General features: G+C 38.9%; 2 protein-coding genes and 1 long non-coding RNA gene across 5 annotated transcripts in view; 2 read left to right on the forward strand and 1 right to left on the reverse strand.

The window, feature by feature from the left end:
• Positions 1-594: 594 nt before the first annotated feature.
• Positions 595-4,397, reverse strand: LOC106903700 (uncharacterized). Its single transcript, XR_001414730.2, has 2 exons — positions 4,270-4,397; positions 595-1,589 (listed from the first exon to the last, which is right to left on the reverse strand). It is a non-coding gene; the product is annotated as an uncharacterized LOC106903700 (long non-coding RNA).
• Positions 4,398-12,854, forward strand: ythdf2 (YTH N6-methyladenosine RNA binding protein F2). Its single transcript, XM_014967664.2, has 6 exons — positions 4,398-4,564; positions 4,791-4,815; positions 6,897-6,976; positions 7,903-9,597; positions 11,097-11,162; positions 11,453-12,854. Exons 1-6 carry the CDS (start codon positions 4,538-4,540, stop codon positions 11,474-11,476), a joined length of 1,917 nt encoding a protein of 638 aa, XP_014823150.2. The 5' UTR covers positions 4,398-4,537; the 3' UTR covers positions 11,477-12,854.
• Positions 12,855-13,395: 541 nt separating this feature from the next.
• The window catches only part of msrab (methionine sulfoxide reductase Ab), a 60,429-nt gene continuing 55,401 nt past the window's right edge, over positions 13,396-18,423 (forward strand). For all 3 annotated transcript variants that reach the window (XM_088002909.1, XM_088002908.1, XM_088002910.1), the window contains exon 1: positions 13,396-13,474. In XM_088002909.1, coding sequence (XP_087859035.1) covers positions 13,411-13,474 — 64 coding nt within the window. In that variant the 5' untranslated portion in view covers positions 13,396-13,410. The remainder of the gene's footprint in view (positions 13,475-18,423) is intronic.

The raw sequence follows: 18,423 nt of genomic DNA on the forward strand, positions 1-18,423 counted from the left end.
ATCCTCTCATTCTTTCTTGGCATCTAATTTACCATGATTCTCTTATTGATGCTCTTCCTCTTAGTTTAGGTGAAATTCTGACGACTGGTTGAGTTCTCTGTAAGATTTTAAAGATTGTGTTTACTCCTTAGCTTAACTCTGAAAGCAGTTGTTTGGAATAGATTCTGTTTAGGGGTGTCAAAGAAAAAGGAGCTGCATGCCACACCTTTCAGGTTTTTTTTGTGAAGATTGCTAAAAAGCATTTAGTATTCTCTACAAATAAACCATTTTCTCAATACACCACTGAGAGCATAATAAAAAAAAAACCTCAGATTCTCTGCATATTTGCAACTATTCTAAAGTTGTTTTTATTGAATATAAATAGCCTGAATTATTTTTTCTGTAACTTAGTTGACAAAATGTTTGGTTTGATATTTTATGTACTTTTAAAGATTCTGATATTATTTCATTTATTCTATTTGCATATCCATATTATTTTACTATTATGAAAAAAAAATCAACAGACCTTTAATAAATACAGTTAATCACCATAAAACATATCCATTTCTCTTTTTGAAAGGAAAAGTTAAAGAATTAGCACTGTTAACAAAGATGTTCAGAAAATAAAAATAAAAATATTAGTGTTTATTGTTTTTCCTTCCATCTTGTTAACATACCAGGAATTGCCAAGGCCAAGAAATGGCTGCACTTTTTTATTGCACTTGAGATTTGTTAATGACCCCCCAAAGCTGCCTCACTATTTATCAATAGTTCATCTTGTGAAATGGGCAAAATCTGGAAAAACTGCATCCTTGGCGAGGCTGACAGGTGCTACATTCCTACTACTGACATAGCTGACACCCTCCTGTTGGGCCACTGAAGTTATGTACACACAATTAAAATTACATGTTCGAATCCAGATGTAAAGCCAAAGAAAATCAAAAATGAAGGAGCTGAAGTCTTAAGAACTGATCTGGGAATGCAGGATTGTCTCTGTCAGAGAACGGAGCCGTTAGAGGAGCGACCTGGGTGGCAAAAGGTGAAGAGAATGAGATACCAAAGGGAGACTGAGCAGAATCACAAATTTGGCATGTCACATGGTCAAACAGTGAAGATTTACGACTGATCGGGTTCCTCATCAGCAGCATGGTGTTGTGGCTCCAGAATGCCAGGTATGGGAGTGAGATCAGACTCTGACTATAGTTTGTTCACCCCTTCTGGCAGCATACAGCCGGTGTGACTAGTTGAAAATGACAGTGTCACCTGTGGGAGAAGGGAGAAATCTTTGATTTTTTTTTTCTACATCTTCAAGATTGCAGGTAAGCTAGCATTTATGAATGCAAAACAGTGAGCATTCGTGTAAGTTGTTCTGAATAATATGAAAACCAAGATATAAAAAAAAATCTGAATTACCAATGGAAGTGCGAAGTGTAAAAAAAAAGTACATATCTTTTAAAATTTGCATCATTTTATCCCCTTCTTCACTCTCAAGATCTATGATTTACTCAGCGGTGACATCATGGAGACCACAGCTATTTTTATTGGACAGTAAAGGGCCAGCTCCTTTCCGTGCACCGCCACCTGCCCAATCCACACCAGTCAACAAGACCCTGGAGAGAAGGGGGAAAAAAATCATGCACCCAAAAAATGATTGAGAGTTGAAAGGCTGAAAATGATATAGGCATGCCATGCTACTGTCTGAAGCATGTCTAACAAGTCAGATGTCTTTTCACAGCTACTGGTCTGCCATCCCAATTTGTCACACTGATGCACTGAGTGCAGTCAGTTGTGTATCCTATAATGTTGATGCCATTGTGTTTTATCACTGATCTAATATGTTTTATCTTTGCTTATGCTCTGCTTTTGGTAATTACTTGCTGAGTTTTGCATATAAATTAAGATTTTAGCTATAATACCTGGTTTTAAAAAACCAGTTTGATATACGTGTGTGTGTTTGGGTTGTGGTGGGTTGCCTGCATGGGGTTATTCCTGTCCTTGAGTCATTTGATCAGAAGTTGGTCACAGGCCACCCATAATGAATCAAGGGTGTCACTGTTTAAGCCTATTGCATTAAGGGAAAGAATAACTGTAGATAATAATGAGTCAAAATGGGAAAAATAAGCATAGAGACAACATTAAACAGCTGTTTATAAAAGCAAGAATGGCAACAATAACAAGGAATAATTGCCTGATGGAAAATGAAGAGGGCTATGCAGATCAGTGTGCTTGGGTATTTTGGTATTTTTGATTGGTAAGTTTGTGAGGGATGATTCAATAACTGAAATGATTTTAAATGAATTGAACATATCCCTTTATGTTCTTCTGATGGACTAGTTCTTGTGATGGACTAGTAACCTGTTCTCCAATGCCAAAAGAAAGCATGGTTTTCTCAGTGTCCTCCATGTCTCTCCACATACGGTCAGAACATGTGCAGGAGCATATTTTTTCACTTAGTGCTGAGTCAAAAGAAAAAACTAAAACAAACAGAGTTAATCCTGAATCATCATTAATAAGAAGCACAAATAGAAACTAATTTTAACTTTGCTTTTACTCAGAAAAGTGTCTCTGCGTCCATCTAGTGGCCGAGGAATGCCATTACAGCAAAGGCTCTTGATTTACTGTATGTCGCACATTAGTACCAGTTAGGGTAATAACCTACTTCACTGTAAGCAAGGTTCATCTTTCGGACAGATCCTGAATCCCTTAAAGTTACTTAAAAAGCTTTCACAACTTTCTGGTTCTGGTGAGCTTCAGATTCAGCTGAGATAATCACTCAATATGGACGTTCTCTGTTGAAACTGTGAGTAACAAATAAGTTCAAAATGTTGTTACTGTCTATACTCAACAACGTTTTATGTAGTACTTCACTCCCAAAAACATATAAAATCTGGGGGAAGGGGCATTGTCTTATTTTTACAAAATAACAGATGACAATTAAAACATTGTTTTTTGACCTTATGAAAACTTTTTACTGAAAAGCATGTGTTGTCTTGTAAAAGTATTGATAGTATTGTCTGTAAATAAATATTTACAAAGCTTTTTTTTCCATTTCCATTCTTAAATATCTATATTTAAATTATCGGTATTGTGAACAAAGCGGAACCGAATGAAAATTCCATGTTTGTGCGCTCAAACTTAAAACCCCTACTGAGAATCTGCAGTAAGACTTGAAACTTTATGTTGACCAATGCTTTCTGTCCCATCTGACTTAGTTTGAGCTATTTTGCAAAAGAAGGATGGGCAAAATTTGTATCTCTTGACATGTAAAGCTAGAAATGATATACTCAAAAGGACTCACAGCTGTAATTCCACCATAAGATGATTCTACCGAGAACCAGGAGGGCTGAATACAAATGCAGGTCGCACTTTCAGATTTTTATTTGCATAAAATAGAAAATTATATATGATTTTCCTTCTAATTTGTAACTATGCACTCAATCACCTCAAATCCTGATAAAATGCACTTTAGGTTGGTGTGGCAATGAGACGAAATTAGAAAATATAAATACTTTACAAATTGCTATACATGTTTAAAGTGTCTTGGATAAATATTTAAATAAAAAGTTAAGCTTTGAGTTCTGTAACATCTACAGTTCTTTTCAGAAGTGGGTGATAACAGCTACATTTAGTATTGCTAACTTGGGTAAAATATCTGGATACTCTATCAACTGTGACGTACTTCACTGAATGAAGAGTAAACACATTTTAACTAAAAAAGCACCAGAAAGACTCATACATCTATAGCTTATGTTAAAGTGAGACTTCTTTTTCGTGCACAGGATTTGTTATTCTAATGCTATTTCTATTTGTTGAGCTTGCTGTGCCTTTAGAGGTTATTTATTTATATTATACTTTTCATTTCAATTTTTAAAATACTAGAAGTTACACAAAACTAAATGCTTTGTCTATCTGATATCATAAGATATTCTAATAAGTTACTCAGTACTTAAGTTAAAAGTAGCCTTTATATGGAATATTTTTTTAACTCTTGAGTAATTCCTTAGGTGGAAACTTTTCATTTTTATATTAGTAAAACTATGTTGAAGTTACGGAGGATGATTAGAGCCACACAGAAAAAAAAAGAATTCTGGCTATAACTTCAGAATTCAGATTTTTTTCCTCAAAAATTCCAGAAGTGAGAATTGTGAAATTAAAGTGACTTTAATCTTAAGGTTCTGACTTTTCTAAACAAAAAAAAAAGAAAAGAAAAAAAGAAAACAAACAGAAAGTCCCTAATTTTTTGAAGTAGTGCTACTCCTTCTTGAGTACAATTTAGGGTATTCTACCCACCTTTAATGGACCATTCGTATCTTGTTCCTCCCAGTCACTAGGGGGCGCGTGTTCACTGTGAATAAATGTCATTCTGAGTTGACGAGGGCCGCCCAGCCATGTTGAGGAGTCTGTCAAGCAAACTGCAGCCCGCCATTGTGTAGAAACCAGGCTCTATAGAGAGATAAGAGTGCTTGCCTGAAACTCCTTCATAGCCGGACAAATTGTACACCCCGCCGCTGTTAATTAGGAGAGAATACAGTTACACAGGCCGTGGGGGGGGAAAGACATGTCAGCCAGCAGCCTTCTTGAACAGGTAAAAAGAGGTATTTTCTGAACGTTTGCGAGGGCCAAATTTGTCAGCATCGCGACGGCTAAAGCAGGTAGCTTAGCTTCGAGGCAGCGGCTGTGGCTCAGTAGTGCAGTAGGCCTGACCACCTGCAAAACAAACTGACTGCTGAAAATACATCTCTTCATCTATTTTTTCCCCTTCCTCTCTTCTCATAAATCAAACCTTCATGAATCACCTGGACCCAATCCAGAGACCGAAAGGCCAAGCTAATAAAGGTAAGAGCTACTCACTGACTGGGGTTGTGAATACGGATCTCCTTACGTGCCGTGCGCTCTGAAAATCCTGCGTTCACGAGTGCTGTTAGCTTGTTGCTGGTAAAAGGCCCCTCTGTGTCTATCACAAACTAGTTTTACGCATATTTTAAGTTTAAATATAAAAAAACGCAACGTTGTTTTATCTAAAACCAGTTCTGGAGCTTTTACGGTACAAGTTTTAAAAGGGTCCCCACAGGTAGCGTTGACTTGCTAATGTTAATAGCAAAATGATTCACGTCGGCATCGTTTTCCTGGTTAGACTGGACGCTTTTCTGGGCAAAGAACTGAACAAAGACAACGTTTTACCACTCAGTCTTCCTCTACAGCACACACTTAACGGCATTTTAGCTGCGTTTAATCTACAGGTGCCTTTCTCTATGGCTAATGTCAGCCAAGCCCGTCAAGTTGAAAGGACTCGTCGCTTGGTAGCGTGCTAATGTTAGCATGTTGCTATGTTAACCCGAAACGACACGTCTCTACACATGCTTTACCACCACTTTACCGCTAACGCTATAAGTCTACATTTAAATAAATTTTAACCTGTCTCTATGATTTCACTTGCAGTTATCAATCTTTACTATGATACTTGGTGATTAGCGGGATCCCAGAAGAAATTTCAGCAAAATTTGCTATCAACATTTTCAGAAGAGTTGAATGTCAAAAGAAATTAATTTAAAACCAACTTCAAATGGCACAAACGTATATGAAAGTTTAAAATGTTAAAATACAAAATCCTCAAGCAATTATGTCCTCCCAAAACGACAAGTTATAACCCAAAATGTAATATCATCACAAAATGTGTGTAATTTATTATTTTTATATAGTTATGAAATATGTTTTAATCATTCCATCAGCCTAAACACAATTAATTCTCAAGGCATTAATCTACTGACCAATAAAATTAGAAATAATAATAAAAAAATCAACTGTTACTTTTAATAGATGTGCTGAATTTGAGATTGTTTATGAAAAAGTGTCATCCATCTGTCAAACAAAATGTTCACAAGTCCTGGATGTCCTTATTCTGTCTAACCTATCAATTGTAAAATATTTAGACATTTTGAAAGGAAAATTTACTTTCAAAGTCACAATAGACTTGGCATTTATCACATTAGGAGGATTCTGCTTCTGATTTTAAGATTTTGCATTAGATGTACTTTAAATCATAGTTTTGACGCAAAATTGTGATTATAAAACATGACTTGGATGGTTGTAATATTTGGCTGGATACTGTATATTATATGTCATTCATTCACACCGTCTGTAATTATATAATATTGGACCAGTTAAATTTACTGTCAAAGTTCCCAGGCCTCAAACAGGATCTACATGTTTAGTACAGATAATCTAAAGCCACCCATAGTGGTGGCAACATTGTGTAAAGGTAAAGAAAGGGATGTGAAAAATGTCAATATTGTTATCAGTTTCCCAGCACTAGCATTTAAATTATATTTTTCTGATAATCTCAGCACCATTAGACACTGTTTTTTCCCCTCTGGTTTGAAATCAGAGATGTCAGATTAGTTTAATTTTGTTTTACTAGAACTTAAAAACTTTAGACTACATAGGGTTTAAAAAAATAGCCTACCTACAAACAAATTTGGCACACTTTCTGTGAATCAAAAGTCTTCCATTATCTCCCTAACAGGAAGTACGTCAATAAGGAATAGCATTCTGAATTTATATTATTCTTAATGTAAATTCAAATCCAGTTACTGTTACAGGAATATCAGCACAGATTCACTAATGGTAACATAGCCAATAGCCAGCAGTTAATAACTAACATTTCTTGTCTGTTAGATTTCACTTTATTGTAGTCTTACTCACATTTCTGTCTTTCATGGGTTTTTATATCATTTTGATCCGTTATCTGTAACAAAGTCTGCCTCTTCAGTACATCAGAACATCTTTTAACTTGCTCAGGCTGCTCCCTCATCATCTGATAAGTTTAATCTTATAACAGGCGATGATGGTGATATAAATTGAAACTGTAACATTTCTATATCAGATTCACAAACATGTTTGTCTTTTTTTCTGTTCAGTGCAAAACGGAGCTGTGACCCAAAAGGATACTTTGAATGACGATGAGTTTGAGCCTTACCTGAATACTCAGGCCAGACAGGTGAGCATTTGACTGAGGTGTGAGAAGATGATGAATCATGTTGACCACCACGACCGCATTTTCATCATGCATTAATAAAAAACATACCTTTATTCTTTGTTGACGATGGTGGAAGTGGAGTTTGCAAATTAAATAAAAAATTATCACAAAAAACTACCTACTTAGTTTTTTGTGATGGGTTCAAATTTATAAAAATAATTTTGCATGTAAAATAATTTGAAACTTGATTTACAAAGACTTAACTTGTTTCCAGTCTATTTCTGTTATCTGGGGCATCACTGATTAATTTTTATTAATTTAAAAAAAGCCTTTTAATATGTATAGTGGCATTTATTTTGCTTTTCTAACAGGACACTGATGGATTTTATATCTGAAAACTTCTAACAAGTATTTGGTTGTTGTTTTACCTGTAAGGAAACACCATGGAGTAGAGAGAGGTTCGTTTGCAACCTCTCTACTAAGAAGTTACAAATGAGTGAGAGATGCTGAAGGTCTATTTGTGTTTAAATATTCCAGGAGATTGTGTTTTCATTATAATCCTGTTTAGTTGCCCTTTTGGTAAAGCTTTTAGACTAGACTGATATTTTGGGTTCAGAAGTTTTCTCCAGTGTTGTTTTTTTAGGGGTCTGAAACTGACTTGTTTCTGGTGTAAAAGTTGTATCCATCCTTCAATCTGTTGTTGGCATAATTTGCTACTGTTTATCCATCCTCTTAAGTCAGAGTGTTTTTTTACATTTACCGAGTCCAGTCAGTGTGAAAGTATCTCCAAATGACTTCATAGTGAACTTTTGTATTTATACTGTAAAAATTGGCTGAAAAGTATGCTGGAATCTGGAAAAATATGGAATTTTGGCATGATAAATGTGGGGGAATAATATGGAGTGTTATTTGAAACACTGTTAATGCCGTGTCTGTTTCTGTTGTAGAGCAATGCCTATACGGCCATGTCGGACTCGTACATGCCCAGCTACTACAGTCCTTCCATTGGCTTTTCCTACTCCCTGAATGAGGCAGCGTGGTCCACTGGTGGGGACCCTCCTATGCCTTACCTGGCCTCCTATGGACAGCTGAGCAATGGCGAACCCCACTACCTCCCAGATGCAATGTTCGGCCAGCCTGGTCCCCTGGGGAACAACCCGTTCCTGGGCCAGCATGGCTTCAACTTTTTCCCCAGCGGCATCGACTTCTCCGCGTGGGGCAACAGCAGCTCTCAGGGACAGTCGGGGACACCGCAGAGCTCTGGCTACAGCAGCAGCTATGCCTACGCCCCCAGCTCGCTTGGGGGTGCCATGATTGATGGACAGTCCCCATTTGCACCTGCTGCCAACGAACCCCTCAACAAGGCACCTGGCATGAACAGCCTGGACCAGGGCATGGCGGGTCTTAAAATCGGTGGTGCTGCCCCTGGTGGGAATGGAGAAATGGCTCCGAAGGTGGTTGGCTCTGGGCTGCCTGGTGGGGGGCCCTTGGGCCCTGTATCTTCTGTTGGACCTCCCAGCATGCCCCCCGTCTCCATTGCCCCAGCCAAGCCGGCCTCCTGGGCCGACATCGCCAGCAAACCCGCCAAGCCTCAACCCAAGCTTAAAACCAAGGGTGGCATGGCAGGTGCCAATTTGCCTCCTCCGCCCATTAAACACAACATGGACATTGGCACTTGGGACAACAAGGGCACCATGCCCAAAGCTGCCACCCCTCAGCAGGTACCCTCTATTCCCAGCAACGGGCAGCCACCTAATCAGGCTTCTCCGCAGCCTGGAGCCACAGCTGCAGGGAACCCACAGATGCCTCTGAGCAATGGACAGCTGGTTCCACCTGTCTCCCAGCTGGGGCAGCATCATCTTCCACCTACTGGACAGCCAGGTATGGCTCAGATACCCCAACCCCTCTCCCAGGGTCCACCACCGCCAAACCACCAACAGCAGCAGCCTTCTCAACCGACTCGCTGGGTCCCTCCGCGTAACCGGGCCAATGGGTTTGGAGACGCTGGCGGAAGCGGGTCAGGCCAGTCGCCTCCCTCCTCTTCCAGCATCGGCGTGGTTCCCGGAGTCCCGTCCGAGCCTCACCCCGTTTTAGAAAAGCTGCGGATGGTTAACAACTACAACCCCAAGGACTTCGACTGGAACCTCAAGCAGGGCCGCGTGTTCATCATCAAGAGCTACTCCGAGGACGACATCCACCGCTCCATCAAGTACAACATTTGGTGCAGCACGGAGCACGGCAACAAGCGGCTCGACGCCGCCTACCGCTCGTTGGCGGGCAAAGGGCCGCTTTATCTTCTGTTCAGCGTCAACGGTAGCGGGCACTTCTGTGGTGTAGCGGAGATGCGCTCACCGGTGGACTACAACACGTCTGCTGGCGTGTGGTCGCAGGACAAGTGGAAGGGCCGCTTCGACGTGCGCTGGATCTTTGTTAAAGACGTTCCCAACAGTCAGCTGAGGCACATTCGGCTAGAGAACAACGAAAACAAACCGGTGACCAACTCTCGGGACACACAGGAGGTACCGCTGGACAAGGCCAGGCAGGTGTTAAAGATCATCGCTGGATATAAACACACCACTTCCATCTTCGATGACTTCTCTCACTATGAGAAGCGTCAGGAGGAGGAAGAGTGTGTGAAAAAGGTAAAACACCATTCCTAAATGATTGAAATGTGTAATAAAACAATTGTTCAACTCTGAATGTTTTTATATATTGCATTTTTCTGTCACATTACACAGAATGAAAAGGTTTAGTACAAGTTTGATTTTTATTCTAAGTTTAACTATTTTCTCTGTAATGACCTGTTTATCCCTTCTCTGTTTATCGTTGAGCTGCACAATATTAAAAAAAAACAGTGTTGTAGGTAAATGTAATGATGTATCAATTAGAAGAAATCCACTTTTTCTTTTTACTCATGACCTCTGACCTTTGACAGATTACCTTGATCTGTCAATTGTGGGAATCTACTGCAGTGAAACTTGTATCAAGCCTTATCGGCATTCAAAGTGTACATTGATGACACTTGGTGTATATTAGCCTTCAATTACTGCTTTCCAGTGTTGATATGCAAACACATGACAATACAGCAAAGTATTGTGCAGTTCTTAAATATTTTAGTCACAAGTCAAATTATAAACTGGAAATACCCTGAATATGTGTGAATGACTTTTTTTTTTCAGCTCAGCTGCCATGTTGGTGGTGGTTTTGGTTTTGTATGCAGAAACTACAGCTGGACAAAATATCGTAACATGAGTGTGTGCAATATTCACGTTACAAAGGACTGTTTGGAGAGCAATAATTGCTGGTTAATCTATTCCAAGTGTTTTGAACTTCCATTTTACATGTTAATGTAATAATTAGTTGGAGTCTCATGGCAGCAGATCCTCACACTGGACACAAATGACCTTGGCTAAGATGCTGAAGGCCACAGAGTGATGGAAGAAGAAAATAGGCACGCATCGCACCTCAGATATTTTAATATACCAATGTGTGCAGTAGCTACTTGCCATAACACAATAGGGTTTGTGTATTTCGTAATATTTTTACACATTTTCTGGTATAGTCCAGAAGCTTGGCTCCTTTCTTTTTGTTGTAACCTTTAACCTTTGGCTTTACAATGAACCAGATTAGACCATGAAACGGTGAAACACTATCTTTATTTTGCAATTATTGCACTTCATCATTTACATAGTGAATTTAAAGCATGAGGAATAAAATGATCAAGCAGCAGATTTTGGATTCTTTCACAGGTTGGGGTATTTGATTAAAATAATATTTATTCATTTCTTCCATGTGTTTGCACACAAAACAGTTTTACAGTTAAACTGTCCATGTATGAGTTTTGGAAACATACTTTTAGTTTTACAGTCCATTTCTTTGCTGTGTAGTTTTACTTTTCTTGAATGTCATTTTGAACATTTAAATAAATGCTTAGAAATAGTTTATTTTCATACATTTCTGGAAATATTAACTTCTCCTTATTGGATTACTGCTCTAATTACTCTGTCTCTGAAGCACAACCTTTATTCTTTTTACGGTATCAAAGTTGTTTTTAATCTAAAATGTGTGGTTATAATTGAAGTCTATAGGTGGAAACCACATTCTTTATGTTGTGCTCAGTTTCCTGTGCTGTGTCTGACAGGTGGAGGTCCAAGGCAGTGAGCCATATCCCAGCAACCCAAGCAACAGGAGTCATTACAGGCTTCAGGTAACTTTACTTGAGCTCAGGAGTAATTTGATGCACATGTATTGTTGATTTATGCCATGGTATGTTGACTTTTTAATAAAAACGTGTTTGCTTTTTTATTCTACCTACATCGTCGGTTATTTGATACAGTGATATCCACTCTTCACAGTATGCAATCTCTATCTGCTTGTTTAATGCACCACACGTCCCCTTCTGTTATAATCCATTGGAAATGGAAGAAAAAAATGTTTTATTGTATTTTATTTTGTACTTATTGTTGTTTTTAATTGTTGCTTCTTTTTTTTTTCCAGGAGCGTCAAGGACGAGTCAAGTAACAGTTGGTGCTTTGGTCAAAGGACTGCAATGCCCCTTCCTAAAACCCTGTCCGCTCCAGTACATTATTACATTCAGATCTCTAAGAAATTCTAATAGGGGTGAAGATTTAACAAAGGACAAGAGGAAAAAAAAAACTAAATGAAGACTTTGATTTCTTTTGACTTTAAAGACTTACTTCGAACTTGTAGTAAAAAGGAAACGATTATTCATAGGACTACAACTAAATGCATAGCATCCTTAGCTGAAATCCTTTTTTTTTTTTTTTTTTTTTTTGCCCTACCCCATTCCACTACATACGCTTTTTCCTTGTATGCTGCTTTTTCCTTTCCTTCTTTCTTTCCTTTCTTTTTGTAAACACAAGGATCGGCATCCATTTTTTATGGTCCAAGACTTGAGTCTGTAATTCTCACACAAACCTTAATGATAAAAATCCATATAGAAAAATTTAGCGTCCCCCTCTGCCCAGAAAAAAAAAAAAAAAAGAATGGAAAGATCTTCATCTTTAAAAGCAAACCTTACACCTGTCTGCAAATGATGCTCGGATCATCAACCAAGAAACCCAGAGCAACTTCTTCCACAGTGGATTCCTCACCGACGGCTGGTGCCAACTATTCTCACTTCAGTTTCTGTTTGTACATGCTTGCCACGTTTTTGTTTAGGAGGACTACAGATGTTTGTTTAAAAAAAAGAAAAAAGTAAAGCCCTCTGTGTTTTCACATGTTGTCGGAGTGTGTATGGGAGGTGGGGTGAGGAGGATCAAGGCAGGAACACCAAGGAATGGGGTTAAATGTTTAAATTCAGAGAACATGTTAAGTTGATGAGCTTTTGCTCACTGTATAATTTTATGGGGAAAAAATGGGGCCGTCTGTTAAGTCTTCATTGGACTTTATTTACGCCTTTTTCTTTGTCTCTTGAAGAAGTTGACTCATTGTTGCTATGGGCTGCTTTTTTTTCTTCCGTTTTCTTATGACTGATGCGAGTGGCCTTGCCCCCACTCTTTCTATTAATCAGTTCAAAAGTAATAAATGTGGTATATTCAGCAGAGTTGTGTGCATTCCTTATGTTCGACTTGAAAGTGGCTTCTTTATTCAGCTTGTTTTTACATGGTATTAATGTTTTTTTCTGCTCAGTTATAATCAGCCTGCAAATGATGGAGGTTCTACTTTAACCCTGCTTTGCCTCTCCTACTGCTCCACTTTTCTGTGTCACCTTGTCCTCCACACTCCCCAATTCTTATTTCTGCTCAGCCAGACATTCATAATAAACCATTAATTGCAGCCATGCATTGCTCGGTGTCATTGTCAGTTTAGAAAAAAAGGAAACCTTGAGAACTACTGGCTTTTATTTGTGGCATAATAAAGATGCTCCACAAAGTTATGTTGGGTTTTGCTTTTCATTGGCTATTTGTACTTGCACTTATTCTCCTTTAAACCAGTAAAGTTTAAACTGATTTCATGAGGATTGAATTCCACCTCTGCATTGGTGCATGTCGGTTATTGGGCTAAGTGTGTGTCAAACTAGAAATGATCTAAATGGAATGCAGTTCTTGCAGACACCTTTGTTCTTTAAGCATTCAAGTCAAATGTCTGCTGTGAAACTGTCCGGGTATAGCCGTCAACTTCTCATAATTGTGTTTAGAATATTGCATCTTCTACCTGCTTAAGGTAAATTGAAAATATATCCTAGAACTACGTATTTCGGATCGTTTCAGTTATTTTTTTTTGGCATGAAATGTGACTCAGCTTGATTAAAAACCTTACATACACTCACTCATTGGTGGAAAATGACATTTTGTAAAATATGACACGTACAAGATTCCGTAATTACCATAAATATTTGATTAATCCACATTCCGCCATTTTCTGTCTTGGAAATTATTTCTGTAATAGTCGAAGTGGACACAAGAGGGCGGCACAGGATCGTTTACCGTGTCATGTTCTTCAGCCGGGATCAGTTCATCGCGCTTCCTTCCTGGTCACGAGGCCTTGTGTTACAAGGTAAGCAATACTGTCTATAAAATGTACTGGTGTGGAAATTTATCACGTCATCTGATCAGAAATTGAGAAAAGCTTTACAATCTGCAAGAAATGAAAAGAATTAGGCTTTTCAAGAATATTTTTGGTCACGCTTGCGCAACGTTGGTGTGTAAATGAACAGCAGCCTGTATTGCAGCTTTCATTTCGGATTTTCTACATTTCTGAATACGTTTCTTCAAGGCTAGAGGTGTCTAAGCGGTTTATGTACGTCTTAAAAATAGAGATTTTAAAGTGACATGGGTATTAAGTGCCATAATAATCACCGTAATGTCTAATTTGATATCCTCCAACATATTGCATTTGGAAAAACAAATTCAAAAGGGCATATATTGTGCACTTTGACGCATTTTTCGCATTTAAACAAGCAAAAATCTAATATTTGTACCGGTGTAGACCTGTTAGTAAAAAATAAATTGGCTGACTATTTGATATTCTTGCAGTCAGACTAATTGTCAGCATATTAACAGTAGATTAAAGTAGGGCTTAACATAAACAATGGGTTTTTAGCCACCTCCAAGCCAACAGCAGGAGCTCAGTGTTTCAGCAATTATGCATTTTTCAGGAAATTTGCTCCATATTCGTGAACCATAACATTGAATGCTGCTTCTCCTGGTTTGGTTCTGATTCTGGGAATGCAGAGTGGACTTGAACCAGAAGACTTGATTGGTCTGGAAGCTTGATAGAAAAACAACTGCTCTTTAAAGTATTGTGGTGCTAAGCCATTCAGTGATTTATAAACTAACAAAAGTATCTTAAAATGTATTTCCCTTCAGCTTTTGGGCCTGAGCAATAGTTTTTAGCTGCAGTAGCTAACTCTACATTGTTCATGTTTGCATCCAAAGATAACTTCAGTTTTGTTTGTGCTGAGCTGGAGAAAGTTATGGCACATCCTTGCTCTGACTTGTTTCCAGCCTCTATTCAGTGCTGTCACCTGGTGACATTATGATAAAGAGTTATGAATCACCTGCATATCTATGGGAGCTAATCTCATAATTGCTTTACATAACGTGAGCTAGCGGAAGCATGTATGCTAAAAGGGAGGCGTCTGAGGATGGAACCTTGGGGTACCCCACATGTGACTATCTCGGATGATTGAATAAGATCAGAGGAATGACAGGAAAGTTGTTGGTAGGAGGAAAAACAGAATAACAATAATAGTTATTTTCTCCTAAGTGTGTTTTTTAGTTGACTTGAATACTAGGCATGTTGTGTTAAAGTTGGAAAAAATTTTTTTTTGGTTGTAGAATTTATTTATGCTACAGAAATTTAACCTTTGTAACAAGGTCGTGCACATTTTGACTTTCGCTGTACGTTGGTTCTGTCAGAGGTTTCACACTGATGATTTTAGGCTTAATCTGGATGGTTCAGTGTAAAAGATGTTATAGGGATGCTCCAATCAGGTTTTTTGATGCCGATTCCGATCATCAGTGATGCTGATCACTGATCACTGCCAATCGCCTGGAATGGTTGCTAATTTTTCGCTTTAGGTATAAATGATACTATGTTATCTGGCAAAATGGAAAAAATTATCTGGCAATAAATTCACCTAATTTAGACATAATAGATATATTTTAATACATATCTAAAATCTTTTTTTTTTTAAGTCACATGCTGCAGCTTCAAGCAGATGTTCGGTGTGAGAGTTCACTGTCTGGTGGAGGTTGAGTGGCGCTCAGTATGAGAAATATTACTACCTTTAGCGCGTAGCGGCGGTCCAAAAGCGAGAGCAGAACCAGCGTCTTACACCGCCAGCTTGAAGACTTTAATTATTTTTTCTGTTATTTGTTTAGCTTTCTGACCGTGATGCTAATCCGGGTGAGTGTTGGTAGCTGTGCGCTGCTTTGCCTGCTATCTGTCCTTTTTTCCCTGCATTGAGCCTCGATTTAGCCAAACTCCGTCAAGTGCTTGTTCTTTAAATGCCATATTAGAGTCGTTGTGTTGATGCATTTTGACGAGTTTCAGCCCTGAGGTAATTTTCCGCCGCAACACGCAAACGTTTCTCACTCTCGGATATAGAAATCGTTTTTATTACATTTATCGTGGGGGTGAGAGATATCGACTTAAAATTTTATCACGATTTTTTGTAGTACTGCTGTGATAATGATAAACATTACATGCAGACGTATGACTGCGCTCGAAAACGGGTTTGAATCACATTTTCAAATTAATGATATTAATCTACACTCTCATTAAACAAACAGTGAAAAGTTTTGGGGGTTTTAACATCATTAAGAAATCAAAATTCTTATTATGGCATGAATGATAAACAATACAATAAATGCCCACCCCTAATTTTTCATTATCACAACAGTACAGCAAAATATCATGACGAAACTTCAAGTCCGTGTCGCCCACTGCTGGGGATAACCCTCAGAAATCAGATTCAACCTTATTACAGGCGGGTTTATCGTGAATGGACGGCATCTAACAAAGTGACAACAGCTGATAAAAGAGCCACGGCTGGTGAGCGTTGAGTGTGTCGGGAGGGAGCTCCATGGCACGTGTCGTCTGTGTGTTGTGGTGGGGGGGAGGGTGTGTGTGTGCGAGGCAAGCGTGCCGCCCTCAAGGGGTTCTCCTGTGACCCTTATCTGCGTGTCTCTGGGGACGCCTTTCAGCCCCTCCTGGGATGCAAATGAGCAGCCATAAAGCAGGGCGCATTGAGATGCCCCATACGGAGAGGGCGGCGGGGAAGAAAGAGAAAGTGGTGCTAGAGGTGGAGGAGGAAGAGGAGGAGGAGGAGGGTCAGCTCTGGAACATCCCACAGAGTGCATATTACGCTGAGAGCATGCCGGAGATGAAGCAGCAAACTAAGACATGATGGGAGAGTTTGTGATGGTGTGTGAGGTGGCATCCTCAACCCACGGTTTATTTTCTTTAAATGGATCAAATCCATAAAATAAAAATTTGAATTATCATACAGCTACGATTGAGGATAAAATTATTTATATATATTTTAAATCCTGATGAGATCGATCCAGAGAAAACATTCTCGACTCATGAGATCCTTTTGTGAGCGACGTATTACACGGTTTGGGTTCATTTTGCACTGCAAGGTCATGGTTCTGCTTTATTTTCCCCTCATTATCATAAGGCATCCATCTCTTTCTTCCATTAGTGACGCTTCGCCATGTCGCCAACCCGACCTCTATTTACGTGACTAAATTAGATTGCCTCTGTCTTCTCCTGCATTTTACTGGGAAAAAAATAATCTCCATATCAAAATGAGAAAATTAATCCTCTAAATATCATAATGTAGTTTGTATTAAAAGATAGATCGCACAATCTTTTTTCTGAGAATATTATTATATCAATGCATTTTAAATGCGTATTGTCAGTTGGAAGTTTCAGAATCATCTATTTTACGCTATTTATGTTTATTTTATTTTAGTATTAATTGAATATGGCGGCCTCATGGCATATTCTTACTTCTTTTTACTTACATATATGTAAGAAAGAAAAAAAAAAGATGTCATGTTGGGAGATGATTTTTCTGGGCGGTGGGGGAGGGGCCGTCTGTACATGGTCACCTGCTCTCCAGCACCAGGGGTTCTGCAGTGTTTGATGTGTTCGGCATCCCCCTCCGCATGTCTCCTAATTGTATTGAGCATTGTGACGATGCATAATGTGCAGACAGGCAGAGGGACCTGAAAACAGTTGATGACCTCTGTCTCAACATATGTGGCACACTCACCGGCTGCACACTTTAATTGTGAGGAGATGAATGCATGCGAATAGAAATGCGTAGATGTAGACCTGCTCTAAAGCTGTGGTATCTTATCTTATTTTTTTTTTAAATAAGACACGGATTTTGCTCTTAAATAAATTTGTTAGTGAAGTTTTTAGCTGCTGTTGTCTGATCTGAAAAAAATCTGAATTATATGTCAACTTATTGTAAATAATGAATTTGTACAACAACAAAAAAATCTTATTTTTGTCTGCATATTCTGCCTCCCTCATCTGTGATGTAGGTCAGCTCACATCTTTGTTGCCTGCAGCGATTTGCAGCTTGAATCATTTGATGTAAGGCTGTGATTTTCTTTTATTTAATACAATAATTTATGCTCATTATTAAAATTACTTGAGGCTTTCTTATTTTGGATTTTTTTTTGTACTTTAACAAGAAATACTACGGATAGAAATTCAGTCCATAAAACGACGACTTTATTGAAATGTTTCAAAGAAGGAAAAAACACAAGTGTGATGCTGAAAGTCAGAAATCCAAACGGATCATTTCAAATGCAGGTAAGCGTGTTGCAGCTGAAATCGAAGCTAAAGTTATAAACCAACATGCAGGAGGATGACTTTGAGTTTTTTACAAGACAAATACACAGCAGGAGTTTGATTTATTGCTTTCCTTAAGTAATATCATGGCAGTATTTTTCTTTTTTGTCTTTTTTTTTTTACCTCATGAGGAAGTGTATTCTCAGAGAAAACACACAGACCTTTGAAGTGTCCCACTGTCACCACATGGCAAATCCCCCCAGTGTGATCCCTCTGTCCACTTGGCTGCAGGAGTAACACTGCAATGCTGCCTATGGCTCTGTTTGCTGGGACAATATGGAAACCAGTATGTTAACCGCCCAGTGCCCAGTGGTTGTGGGTCTGTGTCCTAAAATATACATTTGCTCCTCTTCGATCTGTGCGTGCAGTCTGGTTAATCTGGATTGTGAAGCGCGTTAATCTGTGCAGCCCTGTCCTGTCGCCTACACGCTGCAGGTGAGGGTCGACTGTGGCTTCTCTCTTGGCATTCACCGCGTGCCTTAATTGTATTGAAATTAAATCAAGGTCCACTGTGAACACAAAGAGCTCAAACCCAAACTTCCAAGCATTCGCAGCTAACGCTTCCATGTTCCTCTAATCTGTCATGTACCGCACGTTGAACTTCGCTCCTTTTGCTGCATTTTTTCGCC

The sequence above is a fragment of the Poecilia mexicana genome, unplaced genomic scaffold (genome assembly GCF_051168715.1).
Source record: "Poecilia mexicana isolate PSO_F unplaced genomic scaffold, ASM5116871v1 scaffold_22, whole genome shotgun sequence".
NCBI lineage: Eukaryota > Metazoa > Chordata > Actinopteri > Cyprinodontiformes > Poeciliidae > Poecilia > Poecilia mexicana.

Bases quoted from the DNA above. Each gene is read 5' to 3' on its own strand.
- ythdf2 (XM_014967664.2), top strand. From the start codon at position 4,538: ATGTCAGCCAGCAGCCTTCTTGAACAG. The intron at 4,816-6,896 runs GTAAGAGCTACT...TTTTCTGTTCAG, and splicing joins GAAAGGCCAAGCTAATAAAG to TGCAAAACGGAGCTGTGACC. The intron at 11,163-11,452 runs GTAACTTTACTT...TTTTTTTTCCAG, and splicing joins GGAGTCATTACAGGCTTCAG to GAGCGTCAAGGACGAGTCAA.